The sequence below is a fragment of the Aspergillus heteromorphus genome (assembly GCF_003184545.1).
Source record: "Aspergillus heteromorphus CBS 117.55 chromosome Unknown BO70scaffold_2, whole genome shotgun sequence".
NCBI classification, from domain to species: Eukaryota; Fungi; Ascomycota; class Eurotiomycetes; order Eurotiales; family Aspergillaceae; genus Aspergillus; species Aspergillus heteromorphus.
This window is the reverse complement of record NW_020290407.1, coordinates 17,033-29,589: the sequence shown is the minus strand read 5'-3', so window position 1 is coordinate 29,589 and position 12,557 is coordinate 17,033. Positions and strand designations below refer to the sequence as shown.

The 12,557-nt window shown below is 57.8% G+C and overlaps 5 protein-coding genes across 5 annotated transcripts; 2 read left to right on the top strand and 3 right to left on the bottom strand.

Annotated features, from left to right (window-relative positions):
• Positions 1-655: 655 nt before the first annotated feature.
• Positions 656-1,867, top strand: BO70DRAFT_74960 (uncharacterized protein). Its single transcript, XM_025548685.1, has one exon. It carries the CDS (start codon positions 777-779, stop codon positions 1,662-1,664), a length of 888 nt encoding a protein of 295 aa, XP_025403091.1. The 5' UTR covers positions 656-776; the 3' UTR covers positions 1,665-1,867.
• Positions 1,859-4,506, bottom strand: BO70DRAFT_358101 (uncharacterized protein; the record flags this gene model as incomplete). Its single annotated transcript, XM_025542211.1, has 5 exons — positions 1,859-2,098; positions 2,141-2,162; positions 2,199-2,269; positions 2,300-4,351; positions 4,438-4,506. Coding segments are annotated over 5 exons (2,229 nt in total), but the record flags the coding sequence as incomplete, so codon positions are not given.
• Positions 4,507-4,596: 90 nt separating this feature from the next.
• BO70DRAFT_392335 (uncharacterized protein) lies at positions 4,597-5,265 on the top strand (the record flags this gene model as incomplete). The annotated part of the gene is made up of 2 exons (XM_025546277.1): positions 4,597-4,602; positions 5,044-5,265. 2 exons carry the CDS (start codon positions 4,597-4,599, stop codon positions 5,263-5,265), a joined length of 228 nt encoding a protein of 75 aa, XP_025403089.1.
• Positions 5,266-5,410: 145 nt separating this feature from the next.
• BO70DRAFT_376527 (putative vacuolar morphogenesis protein AvaB) lies at positions 5,411-9,341 on the bottom strand (the record flags this gene model as incomplete). Its single annotated transcript, XM_025545135.1, has 3 exons — positions 5,411-6,226; positions 6,478-6,586; positions 6,722-9,341. The coding sequence occupies 3 exons, from the start codon at positions 9,339-9,341 to the stop codon at positions 5,770-5,772; spliced, it is 3,186 nt and encodes a 1,061-aa protein (XP_025403088.1). The 3' UTR covers positions 5,411-5,769.
• A 927-nt stretch (positions 9,342-10,268) lies between these two features.
• BO70DRAFT_358100 (bifunctional nucleoside/nucleotide kinase/histidine phosphatase family protein) lies at positions 10,269-11,860 on the bottom strand (the record flags this gene model as incomplete). Its single annotated transcript, XM_025542210.1, has 2 exons — positions 10,269-11,223; positions 11,273-11,860. 2 exons carry the CDS (start codon positions 11,855-11,857, stop codon positions 10,579-10,581), a joined length of 1,230 nt encoding a protein of 409 aa, XP_025403087.1. The 3' UTR covers positions 10,269-10,578.
• Positions 11,861-12,557: the final 697 nt, after the last annotated feature.

Below are 12,557 nucleotides of genomic sequence, written 5' to 3'. Positions count from 1 at the left end.
GAGGCGATTCGATCGGGGAGAGAAAAAGAAAATCCACCGGATTGGGAGCGGATGACTCTGTGGCACAGACTGATGGCCGGCCAGCCAGCCAGCCGCCAAAGCTGCCTGGACGGCGGCACAGTCACCGACATTTGTGAGCTGGCAGGTCTAGAGTGTGGTCGATGTCAATGTCAATGTCGATGTCGATCTGAGTCGTACTCTGTCTCGAGCAGCAGTCCTCTGATCCTCCGTTCAGAGAGACCAGAAGCACCCCAACCAGGGATCCCTGTCTGTTGGTGATTTACAAATGGGCCGTGAAAGGGAGTGCGCAAGACCGGGATGCATGTCCAGATGCATGTCCAGATGCATGTCCGTGCTATGCTCTGCCATACCATGGCCATCCAGTGACTGGCACCGTAACCAAAGCAGGCCACTGGCCCGAGCCCTAACGAATCTCCCCACCAACGCCGGCTATACCGAACCGCAGCCTCACCACCTCACCATCTCGACACCTCGACACCTCGCCGAATCGGCCGCTAACAGTGTCGTCCTGTAAACCGCAAGCTCTGCTATCCCAAGCGGGTCCATCTGGTCGTTCACTGGCGCAGACAGGCATTCACCATGAACACGATGAGTCAGAGGTTATACAGATTCTTGTCCTGTCCGAACTCATCCTCACCTTATTCTCTTGACACGCTCTGAAATCGACCTGCTGTTGATTGGATTCATCTGATCCTTGTTCACAACACCGTCACATCCAACTCGCTCTACTCACACCTTGCTCTTTGTTCTACGCCATGACCGACCAGCCTGCGGTCAAGAAGCGCAAGGTGGCCAAGGGCAAGGACGCCGCTGCAGGTGCTGGTGAACCTGCCCCTGAGAGCTCCACCAACAACACCACCACCACCCCCTCCAAGCCCCCCAAGAAAAAGATCGCAAAGCTCCCTCCCATCCCTCTCACCGAGGCGAGCGCCGGCCCTGGGGACCGCCTGATCATCCGTCTGAGGGAGAAGGAGAAGAAATCCTGGGAGAAGATCTACAAGGAGTGGAACGAGATGACAAGCCTAGAAGCAAAGGGGACCACGCTGCGTGGGCGCTATGAGGCCATGCAAGCGAACTTCCGGGGGATGGACCCGGAAGACGTAAGTAATTCAGTTCTCTCTTGTCTTTTCTTTTACTTTGCGTTCACCATCCATCCATCCGTCACCCCCAACAAAACAACAACCCTAACAGCACACAACCAGGAACCCAAATTCATCGCGGCCAAAAAAGCCATCGAGAAGCGCCTCGAGCGCCAGAAGTGGAAACTGATCCGAGACGAGATCGTCGCCGCCCAGGGCGGGAAATACTCCTGCCGCTATCTGGAGAAGAAGTGGAAGGAGCTGGTGCGGACCGGAAGGCATGAGTTGAAGTCGGGGGGAAGAACGAGGGTGAGGTTGAAGTTAAGGAGGATGACGCTCACGGTGAGGAAGAGGAGGAGGAAGAGGAAGAGGAAGAGGCCGACGCTGTCGATGAGGAAGATGTGCTCGGCATTGAAGACGATGAAGACGATGAAGAAGAAGAAGAAGAGAAAGAAGAAGAGAAGAAAGAAGATGGGGATGGGGATGGAGATGTCAAAGAAGACTGAGATATCGGTGTTTCCTGGTTTTTTTTTTTTTTTTTTTTTTTTTCTCTTACGGGTCTGAGGGACCTGGCTTCGAGCTACGGGCTACGATCTACGAGGTTGCAGTTGTGGTCGCCGGATTTCTTCATGTTCTGCACCTACACATCGGACGAAGAGAGTTGCCGTGCTTGAATTAATCTAGTTTCTGAACACGAGGTTAATTCCCCGGGTTAATCGAGCAATGGATCGGACGTTTATCCTGAAAGATTCAAATCGCAATCAATAATCATCCATAAATAATCCTATCATAACGCTATTCGAGGTATCATCAGACAGACAGACAGACAACCCAAACCAAACCAAACAATACCAATAAACCACAACCCGAACAACCAGCTATCGAGATCAGAAACAATATCCAGTAGCCAATACCAGTACCAGTACCAGTACCAGAAACAAAGCAAAGAGCTCGAAACAACCAGAAACAAAAAAAAAGACCAATTACACCACAGTCAACTCCCTCCTCGCATCATACAAATCCTCGCCGTTAACATTCACCTTCGATCGAAAGCTATCCGCCCTCACAATGGCCGGCCGGATCTTAGTCCCCACAAACCCTCGACGATCCCGGCCTGTCCGCCCCCGTCCCAGCCAGTTGTGCTTCAGCTCCTTGCTCAGCAGCTCGATCTGCTCCTGCGAGCGATCCGAGGTCTGCACGCTGGCCAGCACGCTGACGCACTGCAGCATGCGGCCGACGGTCTCGGTGATGATGTGCGAGGTGTCCGCCGTGTGGGACGAGCGGTGGATGATGCTGGGGCGCTGCGGCGGGGACGAGAAGGACTGGAAGATCAGCTGGTCCGGGTTGGAGGACGTGTTGGAGGCGGCGCGGCTGCGGTTGTGGCCGGACAGGGATTCGGACGACAGGCTGGCGCTGGCGGCGGTGTTGAGCAGCGTGGACGACTGCGAGCTGTAGCTGCCGAAGCCGCCGTCAAGGGAGGCGGACGTGGTGGGTCGGTTGCTGGGGGCGCTGCTCTTGGTGGTTACGCTGAGGGAGGTGCCCAGCTTGATGCTGTCCAGGCTGAGACGCGAGAACGTCGCTTTGAGGATGTCGTACCGGTAGAGGATCACCATGTCGCGGAAGGCAATCAGCACCAGGTTGCGCACGTCCAGATCGCAGCCCGGGAACTCGCCGTGCAGGGCCGACGCCCAGAACTCGCTGGCCTCGCGGCGGTTCATCACCGATCCGCAGCCTTTGAACTCCAGGTCTAGCGGCAGGAACACCGCTTGGATGAAGGGGAGGATTGTGCCGAATACCAGCATCCACACCTGCACCAGGTGCGGCACCAGCTTTTCGTCTGGGATGCCGCTCAGCGTGTGGTTCAGCGACGCGCACCCCGTCTCTAGCAGCTCGCGCAGGTCGTCGACCACCGCCGTGGGGGTGCGCTTCTGCACGCAGCGCTGGATGTGGATCAGCACCAGCTTGTTGAGGTCCTCGATGGCGATGCGCACGTCCTCGCCGTCGAAGATCACCATCAGCTTGGCCTTGAGGAAGTCCCACGCATCCTCCGGCGTCATGTTGTTCAGCCCGAACCCCTGCAGCGTCTCGCGCAGCGCCGCCTCCGCAAGCATCCCGGTCGAGCTGCCCAGCGACGATGGCCCCGGGAACCCGCTCGACGCCCCCGGGCCCGACGAGCTGGCCGTCCATTCCACCTGCTCCTCGGCCTGGGCCTTCTCCTCCTTCTTCTTCTCGCGCAGCCCGTGCAGCAGGTCCAGCCCGCTGACCGACTTGCCGAACGTCGTGGTCACCGCCCCGGGCGACGCCGGCGTGAACGAGTACAGCGACTGGGGGGCGTTCGGGTCGGACGGCTTGGAGTTACTGGACGCCGACGACAGCGGCAGGTTGTAGTGATCGTCCCGATCCTTCAGCTTGAGCTTCTGGCGGGACAGGAAATGGTGCTTGTGCTTGTCCTTCTCCTTCTCCTTCTCCTTCTCCCCAGGCTTATCGGACGGGACGACCGTGCTGACGGACGCATTGGACAGGTTGTACATAGACGAGTTGTTGGAGGGAAAGGTATCGGCCAGACTGGTCGTCGACGCACTGACAATCCGGGACAGACCGCCGCCGGGGAACCCCATCTTGCTGGGCGACGGCAGCCCGCGGTCCTTGCCGATCCCGTCCTTATCTCGACTGATGCCGATGTGCTTCGGCTTGGAGAACAGCTTCATCTTCGACTTCTCGCCCTTGTGCTTGTGCTCGCGCTCCTGCGGAATCTCCAGCCCGGGCGGCTGCAGCGCGGGGGCCCGTGGGAAGACGACATTGGCGGCGGTGGTGGCGACATGGGTATGGCCTCCCCCTCCTCCACCATTCTGGTATGTGCTATTCGTGGGCGGGGCGAACAACGGGGCGGGGAGCGGCGGGGGAGGCGAGGCGCTGCCTCCGCGGGCCAGGCGACTGTCGTCGGAGACGCCGCGGACGGTGGGAGGGCGATGAGGGGAGCTCTGGGCGGAGGACTGCTGCTGCTGCTGCTGCTGCTGCTGTTGCTGGAGCATGGCGGCCTGGGCGGCGATGCGGGAGGCGGAGAGCGAGGCGTCGGAGGAGGCGGTGGGGAGGGAGGGCTCGAAGAAGCCCTGGGAGTGGTGGCGCGAGCGACGCTGGAGATCGGAGGAGCCCCGACCGGAGGGCTTCCTGCTCAGGATGTCATTCTGCGGCATGAAGGAGACGGGGGAGCGGTTGGTGTGGGGTTGGGTGTTGTGGGTGTGAGACTGAAACTGGGCTGAGTGTTGATGGTCGGGTGGGTGTGGTGAGTCGCGGCGGTGATGGAGGAGGAGCGTGGGGGGCGGGGCGAGGAGGTGACAGCAGTGGCACTGGGTTGAGAGGGTTGGTGGGGAGAGATGGTGGTCACATTGGAGGTGATGGAGTCGTCGCTGCCGGAGGAGTAGTCGTCGAAGGAACGGCGAGGGGGGAGAGGGAGAGGCGATCGGGGGGTCGTTCGGGGGAGACGGGGGAGCGTAGCATGATTGTTGGCAGAGTCGGTGTGCAGAATGCGAGGTGGATCAAGGCATGGTATGCAGGAGTAGAGACCGTAGAGCAGTAGAATGGAGAGAGTGTAAAATAGAGAGAGAGAGAAAGAGAGAGAGAGAGAGAGAGAGAGAGAGAGTAGCACAACGATCAGCAGGAGAGATCGTCATGAAACCCTTTTGCTCCCCGGCAGTCCAGCCTCTTTCCCCACTGCAACCACTGCGGTCGGTCTCTCTCTCCCGCACCACTTCACTTCACTTCACTTCACTTCTACCACTCCCGCCACTCTCCCATTTACCACCACACAACCACCACCACCACCACCACTCCTATTTCCAACAACAACAACAACAACAACAACAACCAACAGCAACAAAAAAAAAATGTCCCTCCGCGCAATCTACACCTCCCCCACCCCCAACCACCCCACCCAAACCTTCAGCCACCCCATCACCACCACCACAACCACCTCCCCCCCTCGACCGCCAACAAAACCGCCCATCTCGCCGAATTACGGGCCCGCGTCCCCGACCTCCAGAACGAAATCAACGTCTTCCTGACCGCGCGCATGGAGGACGATAAGAAAGCCGCGGGGCAGACGGACGAGAAGGAGAGTCGCGAGGAGGAGAATTACGGGGAGGAGGTGGTTGAGGAGGATGCTTGATTTTTTTTTTCTTTCTTCTTTTTTTAATACGCTTCCGAAAAGAATCTTCTTTTTCTTATCATGAGGTGGAGGGGGTGGAGGGGGATTGGATTGAGGGATTGGTGTTGGTGGACTTGAGGATTGGACTGGAGGTGGGGGGGGGGGGGAAGAATGAGATTATACTGGGATAGGGTGGGTGGATATACCTGATATTGGAGAGGATGGATGCACACACAGCTACACCGGACAGGAGAGAATGGTTTGCTACGCAACTACAATAAAACACAACAAGAAAGGGAGAGAAAAACATGCAGACCGGGTATCACGCAAAGCCACCACTCCGGAGCGTGAGGATGACAGCCGAATACAGACAAAAAGAACTACGCTACCGCTACCGCTACCACTATACACTCCGCATGCGATTGGCACACCCCAGATGAACCACCGTGTTGCTGTCGGGTCAGCACATTCATGACTCGGGTGAAAAATAATAAGGATCGGGGTTGAACGACAAGGAGGGTGCACTCACTCTGGAAACACATTGATCACACTCCCCCCAATGCGCTTATGACACATCCCGCACACGCGCTCCTCGGTGATGGTGACATGGCGCGACCGCGTGCCCCGGCCGTCGGTCGCCTCGCCGACCAGCAGCTGCGCCTGGGTCTTGATGTTCTCGGCTTTCTGCAGGCTCGACACGATGCGGCTCTCGTTCAGGATCGAGTTGGCCGCGCGCATCCGCCCCCGGAAGTAGAAGTCCAGCTCCTGCACCGGCAGCGTCTCGGGGATCAGGTCCAGCGCCGAGTTGGGCGGCAGCCGCGAGCCGTGCTTGGCCAGCACTTCCAGCGCGGGGCCGTAGCGCGGCTGGTAGCCGTGGGGGGGCGAGAGGTAGAGTGAGAGCAGGGTCAGGTAAATGGAGGGCTTGTCTTCTTCGTAGGCCAGCAGGGCCACGCAGCGGGGGGGATGCCGTCGGCGGTGTCTTCTGTTTTGTGTAGGTGGTTGCAGTATCTGCATTTCGAGCATTAGCAGACGTTATAAGAAAGATCATTGACAAAATCGTTGGAAAGAGCAGCGTAGGATGATGTAGCAGGTGTAGATAGAGATGTAGGAGCAGGTGCAGTGCGGTGCAGTGTGATGTAGTGTAGGAGTAGGTGTAGTAGGACTAGGAGTAGCAGCGATAGCAGATGCAGGTATCAAAGCAGGACATCATAGGGACAGGATAGGAACACTCACTCCTCAGCCTTAGCATAATCCTCCAACCGAAAAACATAAATCTCCAAGGCCTGGCGATGCTGCCCCATCTTGCTAAACACAATAGCGCGAGCCTCGAAGAACTCCGGATCTAAAGGGTCAGCACCAGCCACTAACCACCAAACAACCCCCAACTTCAAAGGTAGCAAGATAAGAAACTCACCCTCTCTATCCAACCGATCCAGAATCTTCGCGGGCGAATACTGCGAACTAGACCTCAACATACCCAGGAACCTATCCCGCCAATCAACATGCTCATCCTCGGTCTTAAACGCCCAATCATGGGAATTTCTCTTCTCCAGACGATCCAAGTACAACATCAACAACTTCTGATGCAAATCCGGCGACAGATCATTCAGCTCCCCAATGACATGTTCGAGATACCTCACGGCAAGATTAACATCCACCCCCAACAAGAACCCCAGCACACGATCCCGCGGCAACGTCTCCGCGTTCTCCGTATCGGCAAGGAAGATCTCCATGCCCAGATCCGGATCCTCGGTGACAGGCCACTCCGCGAACTCGAGGATCAGGTCGATCCGCTCGGGCGACAGGTTCTGGAGGTATCCGACTGTGCGTTTGGGGCCGTGGAGCTGCGGCGCGGTGTCTTCCTCGTCTGCGGCCTGGCCGAATTTGCGGAGCAGTTCCAGGGCCTGGCGGTGGAGTTTCTTGCCGTACAGGAAGTCGATGAGGTCGTTGTGGCGGCCGGTTTCTTCGAGTTTCTCCATGACCACGTCCGGGTCGCAGAAGTTGGCGATGCGGAAGAGCGAGCCCGCCAGGGCGGGGATCGCGTACATGTATGCTCGGAAGAGGGTCGTGTCGACGAGTTTGGCCTTCTCGCGCAGCCTCTCGCCGAGAAGGTCGTGCGGGGTGTCTTTGGTGGGGGTCGTGATGGAGAGGAGTTTCATGACGGAGTCGGTGAGTTCGTCGTTGGCACCGTCAGTCGTCGCGTCGATGGTCTTGAGGGTTCCGTCCGGGTTAAGGAAGCGCTGGAAGCGGCGGCGCACGTCGGCCAGGTATCGTTGTAGCTCACGCACGGCGAGCTTGAGATCGTTCCCTTCCAGCGCCTTGTCGGGGCGAGCTTCCTCGAGCCGGCCGCGGATGCTGCCTGCGTCGCTGGCGTCGTCGGTGCGGTTCCGGAGCAGCGACATCACCGAGGGGGCATGGGTGAGCGTCTTCGGGGGCGCAGTCTCCTCGGCGCTGCCATCCGTCTGGTCCTGCGTCTTGTGGCTGTCCTCCGTGCCATCCTCTGACTCCTCCGTCTCGACCACGGCCGACTGCTCGCCCGCCACGATGCGCGGATACAGTCGAATGACGGTCTCCGGGGGCGCGGAGATCTCCGTGAACAGGTCCATGGCATCGGTGTACTTCCGCAGGCCAAACAGCCCCTCGGCCTTTTCGAGCTTGATCTGGCGCAGCCTCCCCCATTTATCGCGCAGCAGGGCATCCTCCAGCATCCCCGCCAGACTGATGGCCTCATCGAGGTACCCCTTCTCGACCAGCGAATCGATCTGCGTGTCGTAGCTCAGCGCCTCCATCCGCCAAATCGTCCGATCGCTCGCCACCAGGAACCCCTTCCCGGCATGCGCCAGACTGATCGTCGGCTGCGGGATATGCAGAATGCTCGCGGCCGGCAGCGGCACGGACTGGAGCAGGGACAGCGTCTCGGGGTTGCGCACCTCCAGCACCCCCTTGGAGGCGTCGTGCAGCGCGAGCAGAAACGGGTACGAGTAGCCGATATCCGCGGGCGCATGACTCCAGGGGATCTGTCTCCGGCCGAGCGAGTTGCCCTGGGTATCGATGAAATGCGTATGGATGTCCTTCGCCAGCAGCACCTGGCCCTCGCGTAGCCGCGTAGCCAAGGGGCGTGACGCACTGCCCCCGATGCCGATATACCCCATACTGGCGACACCAACCCCAGCCAGTCTGCCAGCGCCGGTGGTAGCATCCTGTCCGCCCATGCCAGCGCCGCCGACCAGCTCCATCACACTGACACCATTCGCACCTTTCCCACCCTCCTTCGTCCCCCCTTCCAAATCCACCAACACAAACCCGGATCCCGACCCCAGTCCCACGACGATCTTCGTCCCCGACACCCACCTCAAACTCTTCACCCCACTGACCAGACTCACCTCCAGAACCTCATCCCCAACGAGCTCCATATCCCTCCACACCCACACCAGGATCTTCCTCTTGACCGCCACCGCCAGCCGCGAGACAATAGTGGGCATGCCCGTCTCAGAGTCATTCTCAATATTAGACGTCACGGCAAAGGTACTGGCGCCTTTCGTCCGCGTGAGCTGCGTTTGTAGGGTGTAACTCGTGAGGTCGTGGATGGAGACATACCCCCCGGACAGCGAGACGAGGAGCTTTGCTTCTTTGATCAGCGACAGCTGGTCGATTTTGTACCGCGAGAACCTTTCGATTTCGCGGAGGAGCGACGGTTTGTTGAATACTGCACCCCCTGCTGCTGTTGCCCCTGTGCCTGTTGTCGCCGTAGTCGTAGCTGTAGCCGTAGCCGTAGCAGGGGTATTCGTATCCTGCTCCTGCTCCGGATGCGAATGACTCGGCGCATCATTCCCCTTCCCATTCCCATTATTCTGCCCATTCCCATTCCCACGCCCACTATTCTCATCATTATTCCCATTCACACCCCCATTTCTACCCCCCTGCCCCTGCCCTGTAGTATGATCCCCCTCCTCATCCTCATTCACGCGATATACGCGCAAATTGCCATTATTCAGACCGACGAGGACCCGGTCGCCGTACGCGAGCACAGACTCGATGCGCGATTTGTCTCGCGGCTTTAGTTCGACGAGCGGGCGGGCTGTGAATGCTGAGAGCATTTCGTCTTCTTTCTTTCTTTCTTTCTTCCTTTCTTGGATTGAGTTGTGTGGAGGTTGGGTTGTGGTGGTGCTGTTGGTGTTGCTTCGCTGTTATTCAGGGTGGAATGGGCGTGGTGCTGTCGCTGCTGTCGCTGCTGCTGTTGCTGCTGTTATTTAGAGGGTAGGCGCCAGTATGAGCTAGACGTGATGCTAGATTAGACAATCGGAGCGAGGCGCTGTGCTGTGCTATGCTGTGCTGTCCCGTTGCAACCAGCGAACCGTTGGAGATAGATTGAGGTGAGGTGAGGTGAGGTGAGGTGAGCTGCGGAGCGGAGATGCAGTAGGTAGGTAGAGGTACACCAGTGCGGTGTAATCTAATAGAGTGTGATGTGATGTGATGAATATGTATATAGAGTCGCCTAGCCGTCCTCAGCGAAGAGAGTCATTTCTAGTGGCAGGGCGTATGAGAGCAGCAGATTGAAGGAGTTAAGACGGTTGTAATTGTGGCGGCAGCATTGTGCGGAGAGCGAGGAAGATGTGCGGTGGGTGGGAGTGAGTGGGTGGCAGGGACGATAGCGGAGAGCTGTCTATACCTCCGGCGGTGACGACGGGCTGGTTAGTGTAGAGCTAGCTGGTGGTATGGCTGACCGCCTACTTACCACCTACCCCCTATCACCTATAGTACCACCTAGTAGATACCGCCTACCGCCTATCGTCTGGCGGGAATGAGCCGATATGGCAGACACTATTTACCAGTACTAACTACTTACTTACTACTTAATAATTACTACATTATGAACCCAGCTGGACAAAGAGATGGTACTTACTACCTGGACAGAAGATACTACAGGTGGTAATAAATGGATTCATGTTCAGTAGGAGTAAAGGTGTGTGTGTGTGTGTGTGTGTGTGTGTGTGTGTGTGTGTGTGTGTGTGTGTTTTTTACTTCACTCATATATATTCAGAACCGGTATGTATTCTAATCTATCGCTAAACCGGATGACGTCTCGCCAAGCTAAGTCAGGTCAAGTCAAGTCAAGCCAACTATCATCCACATCCCCATCTATCCCTGAATCAACCATCCCAGGCAGCATGTCATGTCATGTACCTAGTGCTGCCAAGGCAGGCTATGTTAAGCTATACCAAGACGTACAATTACTCTATAATATAATATAGACAGACAGACCGGACAGGAAGCTGTACACGAACCGAGCATCCATCCCCATCCAGCGCGGAATCGGATGGATGAATCTCACTCTCACGTCTTAATCTCGGTCGGATATTCCTGGTGTTTGGCGGAGGTGCCCTTGGCCCGCCAGGTCGAGACGGCAGGGATATCGGCCTTGAAGCGCTGCTCCTCGGTGCCGTAGGCGCGCGGGGTGAGCTTGATGAGGGTGTGCAGGGGCACCTCCATCCACGGGCTCTGCTCCTGGGGGGTATTGAGGAAGTAGGCGTAGATGCAGCGGAGGACGGCCTGGTGGGTGACGATGATGACGTTCTCGCTGCGCTCCAGCTCCATGATGATCGGCTCGAGGCGGATGACCACGTCGCGGTAGGACTCGCCGCCGCGATACCGGTAGTTGTACTTGTCTTCGTCGCGTGCCGCGAAGTCCTCCGGGTATTTCTGCGCGATCTCCTCGTAGGTCAGCCCGTCGCACATGCCCGAGTCGAGCTCGTCCAGCGCCTTCCATTCGAGTTTCTCGTATCCCGTCTCGGCTTTGAGGTGACGCGCGGTCTGGATGGTTCGGCGTAGCGTTGAGGTCCAGATCACGATCTTCGTGTTGGGGGGCACCCCGGATTTCTTCATCAGCCCCGGCAGGGCCCGCGCGTACGCCTCGCCGCGCTCCGAGATGTTCGAGTCGCCGCCGATTTTCCCGGTGAGATTGTATTCTGATTCGCCGTGCTGGGGTTGTTAGATGGGATTCTCGATTGAAGAAGATTGAAAAACCTACCCGAGACAACCAGATAGAGCGCGGCTTAATATGCAAATTCTGGATATAGTAAACCAGGCGACTAGACAGATAGTCCTTAATCTGGTTAATGATGACAGTCGAGCCGACATTGATGAGCTTAACATAGGTGAAATGCTTCTCATTATCATCGATAGTCTCGTACGACTTCTCGTAATTGCGGATCCGGTTCCGGAAGTCGAGAGCAGCCTCTTCAGGGTCCTGCCCCTTGTAGTCGGGCGAGGTGGTCTTGACCTCGAGGATATTGTTCATGATGAGGTCCTCGTCGTCGCATATCGACTCGACGTAGAGGGTCTCGACGTCGGCCTCGGCGCAGCGCTCGTTGATCCACCGCCGGCGCTCTTTCGTGGAGTTGGTGGCATCCAGAATCGCCACCACGCCCTTCCCGGCCCGGAACCACTGCAGCATGTCCGACACGGCCTCCTCGGCCGCGGCGCGGCGCATCTTCTCGCCTTCCGAGTTGTGCGGGTCGAAGAACGTCGCGTTGGGCTGGGGGGTGCCTTGTCGGCGATACGTGCCGACGTTGAACACGCGAGCGGGGATGCCGACCCAGGCTAGGTATCGCATTGCTGAGGGAGTTAGCTTGGCTTGTGATCTGGTGTAGTGGTCCGAGGGAGCATACCCTTTCCGGCGATGAGACTCTTGCCTCGGGCTGGGAGGCCAACCATGACGACGCAGATTTTCGACTCATCTGACTGCGAAGGTTAGCGGGGAGAGGGCTGAGAGCACCGGCACCCGAGGACCCAATCCAGTCCAGACAGCCACTTACACTAGCAAAGTAATTATGGCCATTGCCCCTGCGAATCGCGCCGGAAGACATGATTGCGGCGCTTCGATTTCGGATTCACCGATTGTGATGTGCTGTGATGGGCTCTCGACCTCGGCCAGGTGCTCGGGAGAAGGGAAGAGGGGAGATGAGACGGAGCGGGGAGGGGGGCGACAGCGACAGCCGAGATTCTTAAAGTATACGGTCGGAATGGAGGACGGCAGGGAGGAGGGAGGGGACGAGAATGGCCCGAATCAGACAGATCCGGCTGCCTCACGGGAAAGGAAGAGCGAGAAGAGTTTTGGTCGGGTCGAGTTAGTTGGGTGTATGCGATGATGCCATGAAGCCAACAGAAGAGGTCGATGCGGTGAAGGCGACGAGGAGCACAGACGTCATGCCGCGGGGCAGCAGCAGCAGTAGTGTATAGGAGTAGGAGTAAAGGTAGTAGTAGTGACGGTAGTTCCAGGCAGGCAGAGACAGACAGACACACACAATCATATA